General features: G+C 40.9%; 1 protein-coding gene across 2 annotated transcripts in view; it reads left to right on the plus strand.

Moving 5' to 3' along the window:
• Nucleotides 1-25,744, plus strand: part of pknox2 (pbx/knotted 1 homeobox 2) — a 152,598-nt gene that overhangs the window by 107,835 nt on the left and 19,019 nt on the right. For both annotated transcript variants that reach the window (XM_033634900.2, XM_078172168.1), the window contains exons 5-7: nucleotides 17,474-17,645; nucleotides 23,918-24,103; nucleotides 24,285-24,420. In XM_033634900.2, the coding sequence (XP_033490791.1) occupies nucleotides 17,474-17,645; nucleotides 23,918-24,103; nucleotides 24,285-24,420 (494 nt within the window). The remainder of the gene's footprint in view (nucleotides 1-17,473; nucleotides 17,646-23,917; nucleotides 24,104-24,284; nucleotides 24,421-25,744) is intronic.

The raw sequence follows: 25,744 nt of genomic DNA on the forward strand, positions 1-25,744 counted from the left end.
CCGTATTGGCCCAGAAATTTACAAGTGGTACATCCCTATCCCTATGGTCGCCCCTCCCAAACATGGACAGTGACTCTGCTCTGCAGCCATTTTTGGATGGCATCTAGCAGTGATCCGGAGTGTTTATTCCCCTTGTAGCACAGGGCTAGCAGGAACAGGACAGCACCTCATGTTCCCACTGTAACTGGTGTGACAGGTAGGAATGTGAAAGGACACAAAGAAGAGGTGGTGAAAATGAAAAAGTCTGACTGTAATTTACTGTAAAGCAAGGATAGTTTACACTGGGTTAGGAGAAAAACTACACTTCTGTCCCGTCTGTATACATCTGCTGTGGGCTTCAGCCAGAATTTCACACAGGCAACTGCAAACTCAGCCTGCACTGGTGGTTATGGCTGTTGGTGGGAGAGCTGTTGTACAAACCAAAGAGTGGATAGAGCTTTTTGGTACAGGAGGCCTCAGATGAACAAAACCCCAAGTGAAGTGTAGGACCAGACATGGGAGTGAAAAGGGGAGTTTGAAAAGTGGAGAAAAGGAGACAGGATTTATTCAGATAGTGCTGAGAGTTCTTTGTGTTTGTGTGTGTGTGTGTGTGTGTGTGTACAGTATGTGTGTGGGTGTGAACCCCAGCCTCACACACACACCCTCGCGCAGGGTGTGCTTCAGACATGTAGCCTGGGGAAACGGGGGCCTTGTCGGGAGCAAACGCAGCAGGACTCCACCGCAAACTGGCTTCTAATATACGGGGGTACAGCAGGCCTGATTAGGCTGGCAAACAGTGGGGAGCAGAGAGAGCGAGAGACCTCCATCTCTCTCTCTCTCCAACTCATACACACATCCACATAAACACATACCTTCGAACCCCACCCCCACCTCTTTCTGTACCCCCTCGGTGGCCTGCCAGATTATTACGAAAGAAGGCAAACATGACTTATTCCATCAATGTCTATGCTGCTTTGATTGGAGCATGTTTTTATGCACAGCTCTGCATCTGCTGGTTTCACATTTTTTCATTGTTGGGAGAAAACCTGATAACTCCAATTTTGGTTACCAAAGAATAATTCCTGTTGAGACTGGAAGTTCATACTTGACCTGGAAACAGTTGACAAAAAATCTGACCCCAAGGTTCATTCACAGCTGTTCTGCAGCATGTGACTCTATAACGCAATGTGCCTTAGCAGAGTTGCACGTGTAATGGAATGGTAGATGCTCACTATTTGTCTCAGCTCTCTTGTCTGTCTGAGTCTGAGCATTGCGTTGTTGTCCTGCTTCCATTTATCAGCCGCTTAAAGTCTTGCATTTAGCTTCAAGTTGCAACACATTCTCACTCCAACCTCATCACATATCAATGTTTGGTCGTGGACTTTACACGTAGACATATAACATGACCCTTGGTGCGTTGGTTGTTGACGTTCTGGGACACCGTGTCAACTTCAGCCTGTTACATGCATTGTCTGGTTTCACAATACACTTTAATTTTCACAGGAAATGTACAGTTTGTATAAAGTCTCTTTCAAAGTAAACACACTACATTGATACAACACTGCAAATTGTATTTTTTTTCTGTCAACATCAAATGCACATGTTCACGTTTAGCACAAACAGATGTGGTTGGGTTTAGGAAAAAAGAACAGATTTTGGCTTTACAATCATAGGGGAAGTGAAAACTGGCGTCCTAGGTGGAAGTCAGTGGTTGTTGGACCCATCCACCACCTCTCCAGCCCGCCCTACTTGGACTTTGTCCCCTTAATTTACGTTGTTGTCCCACTGTGTTTCCCCTTGACAGCGGCAGGCGCCATTAAACAATAACAGCTATCGGTTTCTGACACCAGAAGTCACTGACCAAGCGCTGGTAATCGACGTCTTTGAACTTAGACCGGGTTGCAAATATTGAAGTATTGTACATTTTCTTTTTCAGAGTAACCATAACTATTTAAAAAATTAAGAAGTATTAGATGTTAGAAAATTGGATGCCAGCTCGTTCACATAGAAATATCCGAAATGGATAGGACCTCTTATCAACACCATAGCATGGTGGTGGGAATGGAATGTGTTAAAATTACATGCTGGTAATGCAAAGTTGTGGTGGACACATAAATTAAGTATAAAGAGCGAGAAAATCTGCTAAGGGCAGGAGGGGTGATAGATGGGACAAACAAACAAACATGGATTATTGTTTATTTTACTTCTTGTCAACTGTGTACCCATTAGTTTGAGCTTGTGCTGTATTATTTTTGTTGTTTTTAGCTATTATTTTTTTGTCCCATTTGATTCGATCATTTGTCTTGTTCTAATTTTTTATATCTTTTGGCTGTGTCCCTGTACCTGTCTTTCACTGTTTTGTATTCTGTAATAATTTTCTGTAATAATGTGCAATTTAAAAAATAAAAAAAAGACAAAATCAACGTAAATATGGGACTTTGTGGACTTAACGTAAAGAAGGTAAAGTAGATAGGTTTACTTCACTTACATCTTGTTCGTAGTTCTTTTAAAGAAGTCCTCAATCTTTTCCTGATGCTACCCAAGTATTTTTGTTGCACAGCCCAACCAAGTGTTTTTCATTCTGTGACTGTGCATAATAGACTTTGTCTTGCATTGTTTTCGTGTTTTTAACACATTTTGTACCCATCACCCCATAATGCATTGAAAACAGTGGTGGATGAAGTGCCTGAAAGCCATACTTGAGTAAAAGTACAGATATCTTACCAGAAAATGACCTTTGTAGAAGTTAGTCATCTATTTAATGCTACTTGAGTAAAAGTTTTAAAGTATCGGATATTTACCTATTTAAGTATCACATGTAATCTTATGATATTAAAAGTACTTAATTATTGAAAGCAAAAGTACAAGTAAATGCTTTTCAGTCAGAAACACTCTCATCATAGATTTAACCAATCGTTGCAACAAATGGAAATACAGTTATGTTTGGCGCTGATGGCTCCAGTCTTAAGATACTCCCTGGGTGAGACAAGCAGCATGTCTGTAACTTTACTGTCTTGGTTCACTCTCACCACTGTCATAACAGCATTTTCAGCTCTAGCTGGAAAAACTCACTGTACACTACCTGCCCAGCACCAAACAGCTGACAGACACAATTCACTAGAGCCAAAAGAGAGTAAATAGTGGACTTACAGTACATTTATGAAGTGTCAAGTCAAACCATGTTCTAAACCTTTCTGACTTCATAGGTGTCAAGCATCACAATATGACCTCACACAAGGGTTTGTATGATATTTTACGAAAATGCACACACAACAGTTAATATCATATCTAACGAATTAGCACCCCGTGAATGGCGTTGTGTACTTCATGTAAAGTTAAATACATTAAGTAAAATTATGGTGGTGACGTGTAGGAGAAGAAACACGGTGATGACAATGAAATCTCACCAAAAGCTTTATACAGCTCCAAAACAGCTGCCAAATGCTGCCACTTAACAACAGCATGTTTTTAAGTGTTACAGTGGTTTTCTACCAGGCGTGTCATGTTTTTTGAGTGTACTATCTTCTCATCAACCATCAAAATCAAGTGACAGCTTATTTCCTTCTTCAGCCTGACTCACCAACCATAAAGCAGATGCCACTAGAGCTGCCACGTCCCTCACCTTCATGTTTAAGTCATCACGTTCCCCTGCTGGCCTCTGATTCTCTGTTTTGGGCTTTTTGTTGGTGACCCAGCACGATGCAGTGCTGGAGGGTGGGGACCGTGCTGACTCCACTCACTGGCCGTCCTGTAAATCGCTCTTTTATGGCCCTTGTAATGATCCCCCAGCCGGCAATCTCCACTCCGTCACACTGCAGAGAGAACCTGCCGCTTCTGGCAGCCGACATGGGGGGGCTCAGGATAGTTGCAGGAGGTAGTGGGAGACTGGAAAGCACACATAGTGTGACCATGCACTCACACATGCACATGCACACACACACACCAACAGACACATGCGGCTATGTTAACGTTCATAAAAATGCATGCCTTTTCACACCCCATCTACCTTAATCCTGACTTCCTGTGTAAAGGTCATGGAAAACGCCGAAAGGTAGTGTTTTTACCCCGCTCCAAGTTGGCGAGGTCCAACTGTGCACCATGGTGCATCGTCAAGGAAAGACGTTTCCTCATGCAAACCCTGATTGCCTTGATAGCTTTAGCCTTTTGCATCATTTATTCCAAATCTGACTGCTAGCCGCAGAGCACCAATGACAAGGTGGGGCTTATCATTCCCATAGAGCACCAACACTGAAGCTGATTCCAAAAACTCATAATGATCTTAAACATATCATGTCAAATTTCCTCAGCTAAGAGCTTCAGAGAAAGAAGAGAACACCTTGCTTTCATGGTGTACAGTACCTCAATATAGGCTGAATATCTAAAGAAATATTGTCTTTGCATGGTTAAACAGGAAAATAGCAAGTTGAAAACATTTATATGTTTAATTATAACACTTCTGTTTTAATGACTCCCCATAACATGCTTAAGAAATGTTTGTTGACACATCTGTTAATGAGCAAAGGAAGGAACTGAACTGCAGCAGTGAAAAAAGAAAAAGTGAATATAATATATTATATGCAAATGGAACCACATCAAGCTTTTACAAAGCTGTTGTCTTGATAAGATTCTCACCATGTACGTTCACACATTGTTTACAGATTTCAGAAGCATCATCAACAAAGTCTGTCGAACAAATGCAGTTTCAGTTTAATGTACTTTGCTGTTTCTGAATGTTAATTAGAGTCAGTATCATTAAACAAGACATGCGTTATTCTTTCTCTTAAAGAATAGGAGCAACAGGAAGAACATGGCTGATAACTGAGAAGTAAAAGCTGTAAAGCTATTTGGACAGAGTTAAGGACGCATTATGTGAAACATGACTTCAGATTTATCAGTCTGGATTTAGTGGAAAGGGCTGTGCACACATTGACATATCAATCTGCGATCATAAGATACAGATTCAGGTTTTCCCAGGGTTTCCTCTCAGATCATATATACGGTCACATTAAATTACAGTAAAAAACAATGAACACCAGAGCAGAATATTTTTTGCATTACAAACAAATGACTTTTACTGTAGTGTGGGTCTACAAGCCTTACTGATACTCAACTTTAAAAAAAAGTAGAATCATTAGCCCCTTCTACACTGCCAGATTTTCCGCGAATGTTGGGCCGGCAAACTGTGAGCGTTTAGACACACAGAGCCAGAGTGGCGAGTTGATCCGAGTTGCCCAATTTTCCACCTCGTAGGGTTGTCATATTGGCGGAACCCTTTTAGTTTAAACAGACTGAGGCAGCCTTCCGCAATGGGAGGGGCTGTTGATGACTTGTGGGAGGAGCTGTTGATGACGCCGCACATGCGCCCCACTGGCGGTGGATAAACAGGAAACAGCTGATAGCAGGAATGAGCAGCTAATAACAAGAGGGAAACATAAACCTGACAGACACTGTAAAGATGAGCAACTGGGGAGACAAGGAATTGCGCGCCCTCCTTGTCCTCGCAAACGAAGAGGCCATTAACCGTCAGATGACGGGGACAGTGAAGAACGGGCCGACTTATGAGAGAATCGCTGAAGGACTGACTAGCCGCGGCTTCCCTCCCACGTCACTGATTACGTCACACGCTGAGCTACACATTTTGTTACTTGCTCACGCCCCCCCATTGCCCCGAAAAAGGCGCATTCTGTGTTAACAAAAGTAGGTAGCCGGCATTTTGCTGCACTCCCCGATTTTGTTTTTATACTGCCAATGCTGAAAAAAGACTGATTGGGCTTTCCTGCAAATTTGTACAATTCCTATCTTAAAAAGGCTATTCAGATTCAATGGCAGTGGCAAAACAAGAGAGAGGTACCATTTTGTCATCTAAAATATTTTACAGAATGATCCTAGGCTTGCAATGGCAGCTTCCACCACAAAAAAACAAAATTGCTTTTCATATTATAACAAGATTTTTTTTCATGTTATTACATTTTTTTGTGCATATTTAGATACATTATTTAAGTATTCATTAAAACAAGAATCTGATATTGTTATAGAAACATACTGATGCATCTTGTTAGACAACATGTTCTCATCCCAAGTCATAACATATCGCCACTTTGTCAGTGGACTTTCACATCTATGTATTACGTGCATGGTATCATCCTGTTTCTACTATTGATGCTCTGTGATACTGCAACCAAAGCCTGGACATCAACAAAAGCAGATGGTTAGGTTTAGGCAACAAAAACATGAGGTTAGGTTTACAAAAAACATGGTTTGGCTCAACATTTATAGCGGACACGAATACTGGGCTCCCAAGGGAAATCTGGGGGTTGTTGGACCTATTCACTTCTTCACATGTACGTATTACTTGCTAGGTATCCTCCTGTTTCTGCTGTTGATGTTCCAGGGTGCCGCAACCAATTCCACAAAAGCACATCGTTAGGTTAACAAAACAACGTAGCAACAAAAACACGTGGTTAGGTTTCCAAAAAACATCATGGTTTGGCTCAACACTCATACCGGACACGGTAGCGGCAACCTCTGATCCGCCCCTGGCTCCTCCACAGTGCCAGTGTCTTGCCCAAATATGGTCACTTTTTGCTCTAAAAAAACATAAGGTGGCAATGGCTGAGATGCTGAACTTGAGGCTTCAAAAAAATAAAAATAAAAAGATACATGGACAGACATATTATTACCTGGCAAAGTACTCAAAAGCTCTTCTAAGGTAGTTCCTGCTACAATAGATGTCTGCAGGACCACATTTCACCATGATGACTCACAAGTTGAAAACAATACCAGCTGTTGTGATGTTGTTGCAGTTGATGACAACATAACTACATTTTTAGCTCTTTTTTCAACACCACTGACGGATAGCTGACTTAAGTAACCTCAGAGGCCAAAAACATGGCAGCAACAGACAGGATGGGATCACTCAAGCGATGCAGTGATCCTCTACTTAAGACAAAGACTCACAAGGTAAAAACAATACAAGCCCCACTGTCTCAGCTGGTAGTAAACCTGTCAGTGCCGAAAGAGACGCTGCAGCCTTTCATCAAGCATTGATATAATGACCTAAACATGTGGTGGGTTGTGTTTTTATGTAGTACGTCTGTGAGCAGCTTTTCTACTGTTTTAATTTGTCCATGCATGGCTACAACGCAGTAGAGGTCCATACTCAAGAATAGATGTACACCCTCCTGCCAGGCCAGATGACTTAAGAAAAGACACCTTGTCTCATTTCATGCGTTTAACAAAATTTCAGTGTCAAATTTTCTAGCAGATGTGGGCTACAAGGTCTTTTCCTTAAGCACGTTATAACAAATAGAATAATTTGGTTCATAGTATTAAAAAGAGCCAACAATTCTTATTCCAACTCGTTAAGCCCAGGCCAAAGATTCACAATGAGACAGGCAACTACTTGCAATGCGCCGTTGTGCAATGTTCTGAAAACCTGCCGGCTCACACCAGTGCAACTAATTTAGATGAGACAGTGTATCATCTCAATGCAACAACTCTCTGTCCTTCCAGTGTGATTTGCAGCTTTTTAGGCTTATTTTGTGGCTGAATATAATTTGCAGCTTCTTAAAATATGAATGAGGATAGTGATAGTTAGGTACTGGCTACAGCTGCAAACAGAGTGCTATGCAGGGAGGGAGCACCTGCTGCAGCAAGCAAACATGCTGTCTTTGGTCATTTTGACTCGACCAGCGGACTTTACTACAAGCTGATTGGCTGCATAAAACAGGTAATGTGCTTTACGTTCAAAAACCAGCCACCAGTGATTTGACCAGCTGAGTTGCAGGTGACATCATCAGCCAGCTCACACTCAATAAGGACTTCTCACTTTTCATATTACGGTAGCTGCAATACAAACTGCCGCCAACTGGTGTGTATCATGCCACTGCAACTGGAGCCTCTCTGTGTGAGTGTCTGACACCAACGTCAACTGACAAAGCAGTGGTATTTGGCGACGTGGGCTGTTGCTGGCTGCCTCTAAAATTGACGTGCGTGTCCTACCACTGCGAAAGGTGCCTCTGTGCATTGCTCTCTGGCGCTAAAATCGCTGACAAAGCAAAGGTATTTGATGAGTTGGGAGTGAGAACTAACTGCAAGAACACTGTCATAATAACATGAAAAATATTTTGTTATAAAATGAACATGATATTGTTTAAATAAGAAATCCTTTCTATAATAACAAAAACAAAAAAAATGTGTTCTAAAGCAGCAATAGATAGCATATCTTTATAGCATGTTACGCAATCAAATAAACATTACTTGTGTGTTAATTAATCTGTGACAGATATTTAACATATTCATGGTACCCTTCTTCTTGAGAAGACTTTCTTTGACATGCAAGACATTCTGCTGTCAAGTGGATTGTCACCTTTAATTGCTGTACTTGCTTTGTTTAAACTAGACTATTTTATTTAATGTCATGCACAGACAGTCTTTGTATATACTAGCCAATAAATGTGTTGTGTACTCTGTAGCTCTACCCACAATGCCCCTGGGTCCTCAGGCCCTGCAGTGCCAAATCTTCTTGACAGCAGATATCTGTGAATAGATGCATTAGTCTATGTGGTTCTATGTCTGTGATGTTTATAAAGCATCTCACGACTCAGACAAAGTGTCATTTTCTTTGCACCAGTGGGCTGACATGTCTTATTCTGCTTTGTTCATAGATATTAACACAAAGAGAAGGTTAAATGATCTCACCACAATGGCAGAATTAACCACTTTCTGTAATAAAAATAACACAGCGACTGAATGTGAGAGTAAATAACTTGTTAAGACACCATCTGCAGTGCTGAGACTCACCCTGTTTGCTCTCAGTTATAGTCCCCCCTCTCCTTCACCCCCACCTGGATTCTTCTCCACCCCACAAGCAGACATTAAACAGACGAGGCAGAGGCTCTCCACTCTGCACGTGACCCTCCTGTTTAGTATTCCTGCCACGTCTGGCTGAGGGAGCGGCATTAAATTGGGATCAGGCAGATTAGAGTATAATATAGACGACTATTAAAGGCTGCAAATGAGAGCCATGGGTTAGAGCCTGAGCAGGGGCCCAGTCTGCCTCCATGTCAGTGCAGTCCCCTGCAATATACACTCACCACACACATACACACAAATATACCGAACAAAAATTTAAACACGACACTTTCGTTTTTGCTCCTATTTTTCACAGGTTTAAGTGAAAGATTGAAGATTTTTTTGATGCACTCAATAGATATATTTCCTACAAGTTTTAGTTGCAAATGTGTTAAACTCTCCATCGTTACTACAGTAGTGTGCCTTGGGACGGTCACAATAAAAGACTAAAAATTCACTGTTTGATCACACAACACAATTCCACAGACACACAAGTTTAGAGGGAGCGTTCCATTGGCATGCTGACTGCAGGAATGTCCACCAGAGCTGTTGCTTGTTAACTGAATGTTCATTTCATGACCATAAAACGTCTCCAATGTCTTTTCTGTAAATTTGGCAGTACATCCAGCCATCCTCAGAAGTGCATAAGTTGGTTATGAGGCATCTTGATATGACACACCTGTCAAGTGGATGGACTATCTTGGAAAATGAGAAGTGCTCATTTTAACAAATCTGCAACCAAAATGTGAGAGAAATATATCTGTTGAGTGCATAAAACAAGTCTTAAGCCTAGTTCAGACTGATGATTTGGGACAAGATAAAAACTGTTTTAGAACGTTGCAGAGGTGTGAACTGGCCGGTCTGAGCTCAACTCAAGCCGGCTGATGGTGTCACCTGCAACTGAGCTGGTCACCTCGCTGGTGGCTGGTTTTAGAACATAAGGCTGGTCACCTATTTCTACAGCCAGTCGGCTTGTAGTGAAGTCTGCTGGTCAAGTCAAAAGTACCACAGACAAGGTGTTCACTGGCTGCGGCAGATGCTCCGTCCCTGCCGAGCCCTCTGTTTTCGTCCTTACGGTGTGGTGTTGTCGAGCAGTGGGTCACTGCTGCTCCTTGCTGTATGTGCTTATGAATAATCGTTTGAATAAAAATTTAGAGCCACTGACTTAGATCACTTCTTTGATAGCTGACATTCAGTAAATAGACTTAATAGTTCAGCATTAACCATTCTAAAGTCAAGACCCACCAACACAGACTCCTGTAGTTAGTCTGCTTTACTTTCAAACAAACTGCACTAGAGCCACCCTGTCTCCTAGAAATAGAGTTTGTATTTTACTAAAGTGCATTTATAATTGTGTTTTGGTGACAGTGTAATCACTGCCTAGATTATGTTCAGAGATGTGTCTTTGAGTCAATGAAACATTACATTTATTTGCCATGCTGGATTCACAGGAGGGTTTGGGGTGGATGGTGGACATACAAAGTAAAGGGTTGCATTCTGTCTGTGGTCAGGATAAGGCAACAAAAGGACTTTGATTAAGGTTAAGGAAAGATTGTGATTTCAGTTAAATGTCAATAAATAGCACAATAATAAAATTAAGAATGCTGCAGTCACTATGAGTAGACACTCTATAGCAAGATTGCTTGTTTTGGCAGAAAACAAATGAAATTTGTCGTCAGCACACATTTTGCTGATATGTTCCGTATCAACATTTTTATATACAATATTTGGTGTTATAAATTAGTTGTAGCCAATGTGAACCTAATTTCTAGGAGACAGGGTGGACTAGAGTCAGCTTTTTTTTTGTGGTCTCAGGGCCTGATTAAACAGAGAGAGTTTAAGCTGCTGGAGGCAGGTTTTTGTAAATGGTTTTTTTTTTTTTTTTTTGGCTCGCTGTTTTTGTGTTGCTAAAAAAAAGTACAGTGTGCCTTGCGTTTTGCAACCTGCTAAAATGCTTTCTGTTTGATCGGGGCCTCAGTCTGGTCGTTTAGTCTGGACCAGAGTTTGATTGACAGCTTTCACACTAGCCTAAACTAAAATAAACAGGCAGAGTTCATTTGATATGATGCAAAGCATGAAAGCACTCTTATTATTATAATTCCTCTTAAAAAAGAAAGAAAAAAAAAGAACAGTTAGTCTGTAATAATTTAAACTCCAGTAACCTGAATTTTACTCTATGGAGATTTAAAAAAAACACCCACAGTGCACATTAAAAGTCACTGTACCCACAGTGTACCCATGCTGGGTATATTGAACCAGCGTGGAGTTTTCAAGACAGAAAACAAAAGGTGATTGTGCCTTTGAAGTTGTGGCTCCAACACTATGGAACTCTCTTTCATTAGGTATACAGTCTGCAGTCTCCATAGAAACCTTTAAAAACAACTTATTCAAAATGACCTTTGTCCCACAATAACATGTCTTTAGTGTTATCCTTTTGGGATCCTCATTAGCCTGTATTTAGGCTATGTTTTATGGTATTTTCCTTTTATTTTGTGGCTTTTGTTTTTATTGATGCATTGCCTTTGTTTTCATTGATAGCATGGTTTTACTGTCTTCTGTGAAGCACATTTTAAATTTTATTTTTGTGAAAGGTGCTTACAAAATAAATGTGTTATTATTATTATAATGATTAGTATAGCAGAGACACAATACTTGGTTAACCAAGTCTTGCCTGGCTATACAATCACCCAGAACAAGGGATTGTTTTGACCCAGTAACAGTTATGTAAAGTTAATCAACACAACCCATGGTACTGGATAACGTTTACCAGTATCAAACTGACCTGTACACTGGGTCAGTTTGGCCCCTCCTCATAGATCTGACCAGTACTGTAATGGGCCGAAAGCAACATTTAAACCTCACCAAATGTTCACCATAATTTAGATTTTTTTGTACTCACAGAAGATTGTGGCAATCAGATACATTTTAAAGATGCTACAATTACATTTAAATTCTACACACAGGAGCTTTCATGCAGTCCAGAATCTGAGCAGAAAATGTGTGATGCTTTACATAAAACGAAGAAGCAGTCCTGGATACACCATGAAGCTTGGAATAGTGTTGAATGACAGTGTCTTGAATTTCAAATCATAATTTTCCTTATCTACAGGAATAATTAGTTCTTTCGTCACTGTTTTTTGCATTAAAATGGTAGAAACATCACTAGTAAACTTGGCTTCATTCCTTTAGCCTGTCTGTATACCCTATACAGCCACTGGATGTAATAGATGGAAATAATAAAATATGCCACTAGTAAGTAGCTTACAGGGGTTATATAACATACTGCCAAGAGTCCTTATCATAATTAATTTGACAGGGACATATTTTGAAAAGTTCTCCTGGGTTTCCTCTAAGTCAAAGGTAACACAAAGGACAGTGTATGGGAGGATGGAGAGGCAGAGTGCAGGAAAAGAGTCAGGATGAAATAAGAACATGGGGGGCAGAGAAGTCACCATTTAAGTCTTTGGGGCAAAAATATTCATCTATTCTGAGTCAGTCTCCTGTCGAAGTTGTGTTTTGTCACTCTGGTCATTAGGGCAGCAGCTTTCTTCCAAGTGAAAATACTAAATAATTTGACATGTACTATGACTGTACAGCAGCGCAGTATGGACCATTGCACAGTGTATCTAGGGGATCTTGTGTGAGTGACATTCCCTATAAAAGGCAGATGGTAACAATGTAGGTGACACTGTGAAGCCTAGCGCTGTCACTGGACCATATCCTATCCACTTAAAGATCCTTTTTTGATCTCTAGCTGAACCTTGCCGTATGTTCCACATGTCCTTTAGGGAATGTCATGGAGCTGCCACGCTATTAACAGTACAGCGAGGGAGGGAGAGGGGTTTTGGAGTGGAGTCGTATAATGTCTTGAATTCTTCTTGTGGATTCTCCTGTTTAGTCACTCTATTGAAAGTCCATTAATGTGTCTTTGCATATGTAGATTAAAAGGCCATAGACAAAGTACTGCATGGGCAACATGGACATACACTCAAAGCCCTGTAGTCAAGGGGGTCCTTAGTCATAAGGACAGTTTTTAACACTAGAACACCCAACAGGTAAAATTTACCTGCAGCAGTTTATTTGATTGTATGTAACTTTGATTTCATAAAAAAAGTTTGTTAGGTAGCATCCCTAATTGTTAAAAATTGTGAAGAGAAAGCCAGATTTTTTTAAGGCCATTTTAACCCTTAAGCACCAGTGGGTAAAATTGACCCCTATAGAGAATACATTCATTTCTGCACTGTTAATGTCATACGTTAAGATAAACATTCTTTGTGCTATGGCAATGCCTTTTGTCTATTATTGTGTGTAATAGTGCGGCACCATAAGTCATGGGCAAACCCCATAGACTGTACATTGATAGATGTAGCTACTGTGACATCACCCATTGGTTTGTGGAGTTCTGTTTCGAAGCCTCAAGTCTGCCATTTTGGAGCTGCAAAAGAGCAAGGGCTGGATCTGATTGAGAACCCGAGAACACTATCAGCAGATGGCCTATCACTCAAAGCAGCCTTTAAATATGCTTAATATAATGTAAACAGGTGAGTTACATAAAAATTTACCCCCATACAGTTGTCATGAACAGGGAAATTAGCTATAGAGACCAAAACCGTTTTTCATACCAGGCTGTAAACATGTTTATTTCTGCTGTTAAGTTGGGCATTTTCACATGGCTGTCTTTTGGGATTGACTGGCTCAGGAAGCAGCCTCATGTGGCCATTAAAGGAACTGCAGTTTTCGGCACTTCCATGTTGGCTTCATTTTTGAGACCCGGAGGTTGGCGCTTGGCAAATTGTCTCTATGCACAGGAGAAAGAGATTTATGGATGTAGGTTAGGCATGACTATGACCTTTTGTTATACAGCCCTGTGTTGTAGAGTAAAAAATGAACCTTGTACCTACAGGACATTTTTCAGGCCAGAGAGAGAGACGGAGCAGGGACCTTCAACTACATATATTGTACAAAATTGAGTTGCACTGGACATAAGTCTCTAAATATTTTTGGGCCCTCTCCTGTTTGTCCTTGCCTGTAGCTGCTAAGCCTGCAGCAGTTGTAACATGGCTAAGTGCGTCAGTGTGTCAGAGTCTCTTGCTTGAAAAAGTTACAAAACAATTCATTATGGCTCACAAGAATGCCTGCGCACTTGACACATTGGTAATAATACAGTTAACTGGCACATCATGTAGTGATTTAGCATTAGCTAGCTTTAGGATTCATGGGTAACAGCCTCATTCATTTTGTGTTTGCAAACTAAATAGGTTTTATGAAAAGGCCCGTTTATCTTCGCCAATATCTTTTATTCATATTATTGTGTATTTTCAAAAAATCAAGCTAACTATTTCACTTCGCCATTGTGAATAGGTGATTTAGCGTAAGCTAGCTTCTATCATTGCACAAGGATTTATAGGTAACAGTCAGTTATCAATGGTGTGTAAACCAAATGTTTTTTTGTTTTTTTTTAACAAATAAGCTGGTTTATTTGTGTTAAAAATATGTTGGATTCATATTAATGTTTATTTTAAGACATATTTTAATTTTTTGAAAATTGCAGTAACTTTGAGGACCCCCTAATGGTCAGAGAGCCCTTGTTGAAGATCCAGGTGTAAAAGGAATCTGTTTGTATGACAGCAGGCTTACATTTAAATAAGAATGTTAAATAATCATAATACTTTTTAACAAAGCCAATTAAATTACTTTGTAAGTTGAAATAAAGAAATGCTAATGTCAAGCGTCAAAAGGGAAAATCACGCTCGTAACATGCTGGCAAGTGTTAGCTTAAAAACAAAAAATCTCGAGATGACACTAGATAATGATGATACCAGACACTGGAGCATCAGACAGTGTTGTAACTGACAGAACTGACACAGATCTCTCAGATCTAATGGACAGAGCAACTGAAAACAAGCATTTCCTAACATGGCCAATAAGACTGTAAGGGGTACTTAGAGTCAAATGTCAAGGATTGAAAAGAAATGACAGAGATGCATCAACATGCTGTCACTCATGGTCACACAATATAAACTTGATGTTGTGGACACCGACGACTTGATCCATGACGCCTCTTCACAGATGGCCAGTGATCTGGGTGGAACATCTGTCACTGCTGTTTCAGGCTGTGTTTAGCAGGGTGATTGTAACTGTGATCCTGCTTTGCATGTGACCTAGCTGTTTACCTGTAGACATTCTCCATTCAGTACTATGAATAATACAAGATTCAATAGCACATACAGAAGAATAAAAGCTTTTATTTTGATAGCTGAGCCATGAGTGTTGCATTGGTTCATGGTTGACAAAACAACAATTTAATCGCTACATTTAAAAATCTACATGTTGCTATCAAATTTCATTTCTTAAGTGAAATCAGACCATGCTAAAGTAGGACATAATTGTGAATATTTTGTGTGTGTTTGGCCTGTTTAAGTACAATGATTTTTAGCCAGTATTGTTTCAGGACCATGGACAGAGCTGTTTGTTGTGTGTATGGAGAGAATGAGAGAAAGGCCAAGAGTGATGCAAGCCACAAACAGCTGTTTCTACATAACACTCTTTGATGATTTTGACAGGTAATTGGTCATAAGTTCAAAAAGTATTTAGTGCTCTACTGGTGTTTTGTTGTTATATGAGTGTTCTGATTAATTAATTATTTGATTTTGAAACAGTTATGCTGTTGTTATTTAGCCTATCTGAGGCTATTGCATGGTTAAATCAATGATTTTTATATTGTGAAAAATAATTGCCCACTCTCAATTTTTAACAGCCCCCTCAGTCACTTGGCTGTTGGCACACATCGCCGTACGCTGGATGTCCTTGTCAAAATATTACATCCAAGATTTTTCTCAGAAATTTATAACTATAATCTAGAAAATTCTGTGTTTTTTTTTTTGTTTGTTTGTTTTTTTTCCTTGGCATTTTACCCTCCTCCCCTTGCTCTGTGTTATTTTCTTTTGCCTCCGTGCCGGCAATAGCCGTGGCCACAGGTATTATGTTTTTCCATCTGTACGTCCCATTCAAAACTGTGTTCTTCAAACTTTTTTCTTCACTTCTCACTTGTTTCCCTTCCTGTGGATTATTGCTTTTTCTTTCTTTTTTGTTGTTGTAAAGCGTCTTTGAGTATCCACAAAAGCGCTTTATAAATCTAATGTATTATTATACAACAGTTAGTTCCGGCCCTGCAATCTTATTGGTCGAGAGACAGTAAAACCGTGATGATATTGGAGTACAACATCACGGTTATTTCACTGTGTATGTATTACTCCGCCTCACAGCTGATTGCAATCAACAATCAAATCAAAACTGACGGTTAGTGTCAGTTAGGTCAGCAGTTGCGTTGTGGGCTAATTAATTCATCCACTGTCAAACAGCCAAAAATATGGATTTATTTCCTAAAATAAGTTTTGAATTGAACTATGAATGGTCATCAGAGGAAGATGAGGGAGAGGAGAAGCTGAATCCATCTGAGCACACATCCAGGTTCGTCAGTGTTTCATCAGCGGAGCTCAATGACTTGGAGAAAAGCAACATACTGTCAGATCAGAAGGCAGAGTCGGCTGTGCCAGTGAAGCGACAGTCCACCATGCAGTCACCATCATCATCGGCCTCGTGCCTATGACCGAATCACAGCCGTGACGATATACGAGTATAACATCACTCCCTCTCGTGTGATATTGCTTAATTATTATTATTATTGTTGTTGTTCTGATATCTCAAGAGTGCCTTGAGGGAATGTCTTCAGATTTGGCACATATGTCCACGTAGACTCAACAATGAACTTATCAGAATTTTGTGGTCGAAGGTCAAAGGTCAAGGTCAGTGTGACCTCACAAAACATGTTTCGAGCCAAAACTGAAACTGAAGTGATAACATGATGTCATTTTATATCCAAAAGGTCAAAGGTCATTCTTCACTGTGACATCATATCGTTCATCGAAAACACTTTTCTGTCCATCATTCAACATCATTTCTCAGAAGCAGAAGGGGAGACATTTAGCCAGATACTGAAAGGTGACACTCATCTTGTGTGTCCACCTTGAAACTGTGCTGATTGTATAGATCTTCTGTGCTGCCAGGTGGAAGATTTGTGTGAAGCATCCATGTTTTCACAGACATGGATGTAAACTATAAGTGCAACTTGACTGCTGTGTGAAGACATACAACCACAAGGCGGTAAATCTAGTTTTTACCCACAATGACCTCAAAAAACGGCACTGTAATTTTCATATCAAATAGTGACCAAATATTATCTATTATATTAGCCCTACATATTAGACAGCAAAAGCAACATAAACTTGTAGTGCCGACACAGGGTGCAGAATGAATAGTCATCGCCTCTCTCTCACTCTTTGGGTGAATACAACCTTCCTATGAGAGTTTCTGTATAAAGGTAGAGGCAACAAGGTAGTGGCTGCACCAGTTGAATTTATTGCAACACACAAAATGCCCAGAACTCCTACAAATGTGTTAATCACCTTGTCGTGGAACTTAAGAAATGTAGTGAAATGAAGATTTTCCAAGCTCCAGTTATGGCTTGATGCACTATTTACTTAAAATATACAGTACAGTCAATTGTATAGACATTAATTAAGATCAAACACAACATCTATACAAACTGACACACACTGTGCCTCTCTGTCTTTATCCTCAGACATCCGTTGTTTCCCCTGCTGGCGTTGTTGTTTGAAAAATGTGAGCAGGCCACACAGGGATCTGAATGCATCACGTCAGCCAGCTTTGATGTGGACATTGAAAACTTTGTGCACCAGCAGGAGAGAGAACATAAACCCTTCTTCAGCGAAGACCCAGAACTGGACAACTTGGTAAGCCAGCTGCTGTGACATACATGACAATCATGAACACAACATGGGCGTCAGCCACTTTGATTTCAGGAAGTCACTGCGTTATGCTGCTTTTTTAAAAATTAAATATTTAGTTAGTTTTGGGAACCATCCATCCATCCATCCTTTTTCTTGCGCTTATCCGGGGGTTGCAGGGGCAGCAGACTGTGCAAAGTACTCCAGACATCCCTCTCCCCAGCGACACTTTCCAGCCCCTCTTGAGGGATCCCCTGGCATTCCCAGGTCAGATGAGATATATAATCCCTCCAGCATGTTCTGGGTCTGCCCAGGGTCTCCTACCAGTTGGACATGCTTGGAAAACCTCGCGACACCCAGGAGGCATCCTGATCAGATGCTCAAACCACCTCAATTGGCCCCTTTTGACGCAAATGACAGCGGCTCTACAAGCTCCCTATGGACGTCTAAGCTCCTCATCTTATCTCTAAGGCTGAGCCCAGCCACCCTATAGAGGAAACCTATTTCAGATGCTTGTATCCAATATTTTGTTCTTTTGGTCACTACTCAAAGCTCATGACCATAGGTGTGGGTTGGGACGTAGATGCAAATGAAAAATCGAAAGCTTTGCCTCACTATGATGGTCCAGTGCAACTTCTTCATAAATGCAGTTACTGCACCAAACCATCTACTCATCTCATGCTCCATATTACCCTCATTCGTAAACAAGACCCTAAGATACTTGAGCTCCCTCGCTTGGAGCCGTAACTCTCTCCAAACCCAGAGGGTGCAGTCCACTGTTTTCTGGCAGAGGACCATGCTCAGACTTGAATGTATTGACTCTTGTCCCAACTGAAATTTGGAAACCTGCTCAACCTAAATGAAGAATAAGAGGGAAAAAATAGTAATAAAAGTGTAGAAAGGCATGCTTTTCTGTTTGCGGTGCATCCCATCATTACTACTCCTAATCATTCCCTCCTTTTTCATGTAATATTTCCCATCCTCCCCCTGCACTTCCCCTCACACAACAGCTAGCAGTAATTACAAATTAAGGGAGGGAGGGTGCTGATCATGTTCACTGAGAAAAAGGGGAGGAGGAGTTGAAGCCAGACAGAGACAAAGACAGAGACAAGGGGAAAAAAAAAAGTGCACTCTTGCCATTACAGTACTTGGGACGGCAGGCCGACAAGTGCTGAACAGTCAATTAACTCTGCATCTGTGTGTTTTATGAGGCACTGGGTACGGGCATCCCTCCCAGAGGGCACTAACTCTTCCACAGGACAGTAATGTTACACTGGGCCTGACTGGCTGCGATGGGCAAAGAGTTACTGGTCCCTTGATTAAGTGAGCGCAGTTTAATTAGCTGATTTATCTCTTCCTTGGCCAAGCACTTTTCTGTCCATTCTGTTGACCTTGAGTGGTGACTTTGAGGGAGTGCACTACAGTGTGCTGCACAGAGTGGTGAAAAGCCAGGCTATTGATGGTCAGATAACTATTGAATAAAAGAAAGTACAGAATTATATGGATTCTGTACATTGAATGAAGGATTCCTGCTTAAAATCATGCCATCACTACAAACAAAACCCTTAGATTCTAATCTTTTCATAGTTTCACACTACTTTCTAAATAAGTTCTTAGCCATTATGAATAGCTTTGAGGAAATAAATCTATTGCTGTTTCCTAGCAACACAACTCCAATGAAATGGTCTGTTGAATATGAGACATTTGTCCATCAGTATCTAATATGATAGAAGTTTCTCTCTGACCCTCACTATTGCATTCATTTAAAATATTTCAAATTGTCTGGTCAGAGCAATAGTTCCATTTTGGTTTGGGGAGATTTTTGTCAACAGCTTCAGGGACGTCAGGTTGTAAACCTGCACTGAAATCTTCCTCATCAGCCTGAAGAGTTCCTGTAGGCCATGTTTAGTGGAGATTCTTAATATGCCATTATGACCTGAATGCTGTCGTAAAATCTTTGTTTGCTTGCCAGGAGCATTGCTATGAGGAAAATACCATACATTAGTATTTTAATCCCTCTTGTTTTTAAGTCTTGTACAGGTTTATAACCTAAAAACAACAACAACCAGGGTGTCTAATAATTGCTTACCAGGTTTTTTGTTTGTTTTGATTTTCTTTTAGTCTTGTTTTACTTTCCTGTGTTATCTCGCATTCAAATGTGATTTATATGACACTGACACTGATTTATAACCTTACAATAATGAAGTGACATACAATATGGCTTAGTAAATAGCTACAGGGTCCTATTTAATTGGTCAATAGTAAATGTTCTAAAGTGCAGGGTGCAAGTGCAATTAGGGCGTATTCAAGTCCACTTTTGCTAGTTAAATGGAGCATAGTCTGGGCCCAAAGTAAGGCACAAGGGGCAAAGGATTTGTATTTAAAGCCAGGTAGGCCTGTACTTACCACATTGCTATTTCCATGGTGGATTTGGCATATTGGAGCAGCGAGCGTTTTTCTGCTGAGAGTAATGTAGTAAGGGCAATAATGTCACTGCAGCAAATATCATGGGACATCAAGGCAGAAAAAGTAAAAACGGTAGTTCAGTCAAAAACACTTAAGTCAAAGAAAACTTAGGGCACCCTGCAGCGCAGGGTGGCGCAGGGTGGCGAACCCCGTGCAGAGCTAGTTTCGAGCAGCGCAACCCGAGGGGCGCTCAGTTTTGTAGTTTGGCAGACCGAGGTGCGCTGAGATGGGTGTGGCGGAGCAGCAGGGAGAGATGTCGACAGATCCAGCTTGGCGCAGTGACAGTTTCGTGCCAAAAGGCTGCGCTAAAAGCTCGCCAGCTGAAACCAGGTCTACTGTCAGCGCAGGGGGAGCGCAGCTGGTGTAAGCCGAAGTTTGGCTGACCGGCGGACAGTGCGCACACGTCACCAAAACCTCACAGGCAGGTTTCCAGAATATCAGGCACATTAACGATGCAATAAATACCCAAAAACACTATTCAATGCAACTATCTGCAATCAGCACATAAATGTATCTCTATATCGACTATCCCGTCACATTTGATGTCAGATCAAAGGGGATTGGCACCGTTTGGCACATTTGGCACACGTAATGGAAACCCAACCTGATTTGACTAACACAGTTGCAAACTAATGAGTTCACATCCCTCTCAGCCAACCACAAACAGCCACAGCATCAGATAGGGAGTATATATTCAGCATCTGTCATCTTAGAAAAGTCAAAAGAAAAGAAACAGAGTGAGGCTTCGAGAGAGAAAGAGAGAGAGAGCGCGTGCGCGCACGAGAGAAACGCAACATAAATTTCCAATTGTGGTGACCTCCTCCCAGGCTACCTTTGCATCATCAGCCCGTGGAGGTCTGCTCGCAGTTCCGTGTATTCGGACACTGCGAGCTTGGACCTCCCGGACCAAAACATAAGTTTCCTCCTGGGAGAAGTTTGGCCGTCTGACGCTGCTGCTCTCTTCTACCATGGCGAATTGAGTAAACTCTCATTACACCTTTGCGCGGTGCATTTAAGGGCGAGGAGAGGGGCTCATTTGATTGGTGTGATGTGTGTAAAACCCACTCCACACCTTCTCTCCTCCCTCTTTCCAACTTGCGCCGGTAGGAGGGACGGAGGTGGGAAAGAGGAGTAGCTGCGCCAGGCGCACGGTGTGCCAAACTTGCAAAATCCACCTGGCCACACCCAGTTGGCGAAGCGCAGGTGCGCTGTGCCCCCGCCTTGCCCGGTCTGCGAAACTAGAGCCCTTAATCTCCATTTGCAGTGTTATAATTGGGGTATGGCTTTGTTCTGGGGCCACTCTGCCTTTCCTCAGGCCTACGCAAAAAGCCTCTTCCACGCACCTACGTGGAAAGCATATGGCGCAAAGAGCACACCTCTCCGCCCCTCTGCGTGCCTATGTAGAAAGCCTAATGTGGAGAGAGCACACCTCTCCGCCCTTCCATGGGCCTGCTTGGAAAGCCATAAGGCAGAGAGAGCACACCAGAGTGAAGGATGAACGGATTACAGTCTGCCTGTATACTTGTTATCTATATGCATCTCTGGAATAAATATTAAAAGTGGATGTCACTCACTCCCTGCTCATCAATAAAATAAATCACTGCATGTTACTTCCTCCTGTCTCATCTCACCCTTAAAAAACTGACTGTAAACATCTTACCTCACTTGTTTTACATGTACTGTCTTGACATACTTTGGGTAAGTATCTAATAATTTTTAGACCATATGAAAAATCACACTGCTATCCATAGTCAAATTCAGGTTTTTTGAAAAATGTAAATTGTTAACATTTTGTATTTTCAGTGTTTTCCATTTTAAATATTTTTTTTATACTGTGTACATATCTTTGATATTCAACTTGTTTTGAGTTCATAGATACCAAATACTTGACTGTGCTCGTTGAAGTGTTGGAGATACTACATACATACTATTTTTAGTCTTTGGGAACATTGGACTACTGTTTTTCTAAAATATATTTGTAATAGTATCATGTTGTCAAAAACAAATTTTAGAATGATCAGAAAATGCATATATTTTAAGAAAACATTTGATCGATTTTCAATGTTTGCTTAGGTTTGTGCTAAGGCAAGCCAAGAGAACACTTCCACCAAAGGAAATTCTAAATTTCAGTTGCGGGCACAAATGGTGTGACCAAATGTGTGTTTAAGTACAGTGAGGGCGGTTGTAGGTGATTATCTATGCATCTGTATATTTCGAACAACCTTTTATCCAGTCATCTGGGCCCATGTGGTTGCATTTGGGTTTCCCACATTGAGCATTGAGTTAAGGCTTAACCAAATACCGTAAAAGGATCCCCTGAATTTGTATCCTAAAGGACCAATCCACCAATTGTGCACATGACATCCACAGTTGTATAATGTCTTCTGTGGCTCTGAATGGAGCTTTCTCGTTTTTAAATCTTGAATCTTACTATTTTAAATCAAACAACCTTCAATACAAATTTGGAGGTGTCGGGTTTGAAAGAAGTGACCATTTGGGACGCAGAAGAGAATGGTTTTAGAATGGTTTTAATGTTTGTTTGTTCTTTTGGATAGAGATGGACAAGGATAGTAATATCAGTTGGGCAGTCCATCCATCACTTTGGTCCAGACTGAAATATCTCAATTTCTATTCCATTCAATTTGGTACAGACATTTGCGGTGTCCAAAAGATGATTCCCACTTACTTTTTTCTCTAGCACCACTAACTTGGGTGAAATGCCTTGACAGCTATTAGGTGGATTGACATAAAATTTGGTACAGATATTCATGGTTCCCAGAAGCTGAATCCCAATCAGTCTGACGCCCCCTGACTTTTTATCCAATAAGGCCAGGAGGTCAAATATTCACTTGGCCCAATACTTTGGTTTATGATGGAATACCATAGACTGTAAAAATAATGGACGTAACTATTGTGACGACACCCATTAGTTTGTGGACTCTTGTTTTGAAGCCTGGAGTTTAGCAATTAGGCCTGCACCATCTTGTTTTGTTTGGAGCCAGAAGCCACCATATTTGGGCTAGAGCAAGGAGTAGGTCCGATTGAGGGGCCAAGGACATTATTGTCAGATAGCCTGTTACTCTAAGCGGCCTTCCCTTAATTACGCGTACCTTTAAGTCTTAATAAAATGTGAAGGGCTGAGTTGTATAAAAGTTACCCCAAGCATGTTTATTTCTGGTGTGAAGTTGGGCATTTAAACATGGGGATCCTGGAGCCAAACTCAAGTGGCCATTCAAAGAACTGCAGTTTTTGGCTCTACCATGTTGGCTTCAGTTTTCAGCAGCAGGGATTACCACTTGCCAAATACCTGCAAAAAAAACTAATTCCCATCAGCCTAAGCTGTTCTTTGTGTTTAGTGCTAATAATCACACGTTTTAATAATCACATGTTTCTATGTGTAATAGCACTAACTGAGATGGTTAACATTGTAAACATCATTTGCTACTTGAATATCAACATATTAAGATTGTGATTGTGAGCATTTAGGTAGCATTTAGCTTAACGCAGCACTATACTTCACAGAGCCCCACAGAGCCGTTAGCAGCTGTAAGCTGTAAACTGGTGGACTTGTTCCCTTTTTAACACCTTAAAACTTACATTAAAGCTATTCTTGAATGTTTGGGGAAAAAACAAGGCTCACTTAAGGCTGTTTGGTAAATTTTACCAAATGTTTCCTCCTAGAAATCCCCTAAACTGTGCAGAAAAATAAATCACAAGTGTTTAAAAAAAAAAAAAAAAGAGGATTAAAGTGATTTAATTTTGTAGTACGATGTGAAGGTGATCTGTTTATGGTTTGTCTCTGTTTCCTTCAGATGGTAAAGGCCATTCAGGTGTTGCGAATCCACCTATTAGAACTAGAGAAAGTCAATGAGCTCTGTAAAGATTTCTGCAACCGCTATATCACCTGCCTCAAAACCAAGATGCACAGTGACAACCTCCTCCGTAACGACCTCGGAGGACCCTATTCTCCATCACATACCAGTCTCAACATGCAGCAGGTCAGTCTCGGACTCTGTGGATCTCACAGTTCCTTCATGGTATCTTTCTCTGAGTAGCACTTCCCAAGATACACTTTGTCATTTATCGCCAGGCACATTTTGCTATTGAGAATCTTTCAGTCACAAATAGTAGAGCTATCTCTTCACATTTGCTCACTAGTGTCTCTCTGTGATCCCCCAGGAACTAATTCAGACCTCCTCTCCATCCATGACCTCTGTCTCCAGCTCTGTTAACCCTTCAGGGATTGTGGTGCCCGCCGGGGGTCTGCAACAGGGCAATGTCGCCATGACTACCATCAACTCTCAAGTGGTATCGGGTAAGCAAGTGATCACACATTAACATTAAACAGTGGGACCATGACACATACACATGCAATATTCATTTCTTATTTTCGTTTTAGTAGTGCAATACCACATTTAAAAGTAGGTAGGGATTTTTCAAACTATTGAATTTCTTTGACTTACTCCTTATAGTAAAATCCCCTAATAATATCTATGGGACTTGGATTGGATCAGGTCGTTCTGGTCAGACAAGCAGACGGTGGAGCTTCCAAATACTTTCCACAGCCATATTATAAATTTTCAGGTTTCCAAGGTCACACTTTACACCTGTTTTTGCATAGCTCCATTATTATCAGTAAATGGAAATACATTATGTCTAAAATCCCATTTTCATTAATTTTTTTCATTTTATAGTTGCATTTTTCAGCACTGAACTGTAGTACTGTCTGAATGCATGTTGGAAATACAGTGATATTATGATATCCAAAACGTATTGGAAATAATAGAGATTCATGCTGTCATTTTCAGGGGAAAAAGACAGAATAGGAAGATTATGTTTATCTTTTATGAAATTATGTTTGATACTTTAAGTTTCAGAGTGAAGACCATGGATGTATAAAGAGAACTGAATACAGCATTAGGGGCAGGACTTTGTTCATTCCTATGAAAGTTGCTCAGCAGTGCATGAAGCCAAAATAACCCCAATAATTGGCGTTGCCTCCACATTCACTGGGCCTTAGAGCAAGCGCACAAGAGACTTTGGCCAGAAGAGTGGCTAACTTCTGGTTTAGCCCTCCGCTAACTTGAATGGGGATGAAGTGATTTAATCATGCAGCTCTTCTAGTTTTCCCAAATGTTATCAGACCAAGTGGATCAAATCTTGATAGTGAAACAAGTCATTTTGTGGGGGTAGTGATGCACAGAAAAATGAATCCACTGATCTACAGATGTGGAAAGAAGTCTTTTTGGGCCCAATGGCATCATGTTACAGACTCAGATGTTGTTATTCCTCTGTTTGGCCACTATGGAAATTGTCTTCAAAGCCTGTTGCACTTCCTGACAGACATTATACAGTGATATGCAGTTACATTTGGTACTAGATGGTAAATGGTAACTACCAGTTAGTTGTGTGCATATAGCTTACTTTGCTGAAGTTTTAATTCACTGATATACAATACTGAGTTGCTCTTCTGGGTCTTAACTGGTTTCTTACTGTACTAGTAATAGTTTTCAGTGGAGGGGCCTCTTCTATTATGCTGCCACTTGGGCACATTTTGCTGAGACTCTACGCTGAAGACACACAGCTGTATGTTAGACTTGGTGACACAGCTGAAGTAACACTAGCTAGTTCAGACTGCT

Source organism: Epinephelus lanceolatus, chromosome 11, assembly GCF_041903045.1.
Source record: "Epinephelus lanceolatus isolate andai-2023 chromosome 11, ASM4190304v1, whole genome shotgun sequence".
NCBI classification, from domain to species: domain Eukaryota; kingdom Metazoa; phylum Chordata; class Actinopteri; order Perciformes; family Serranidae; genus Epinephelus; species Epinephelus lanceolatus.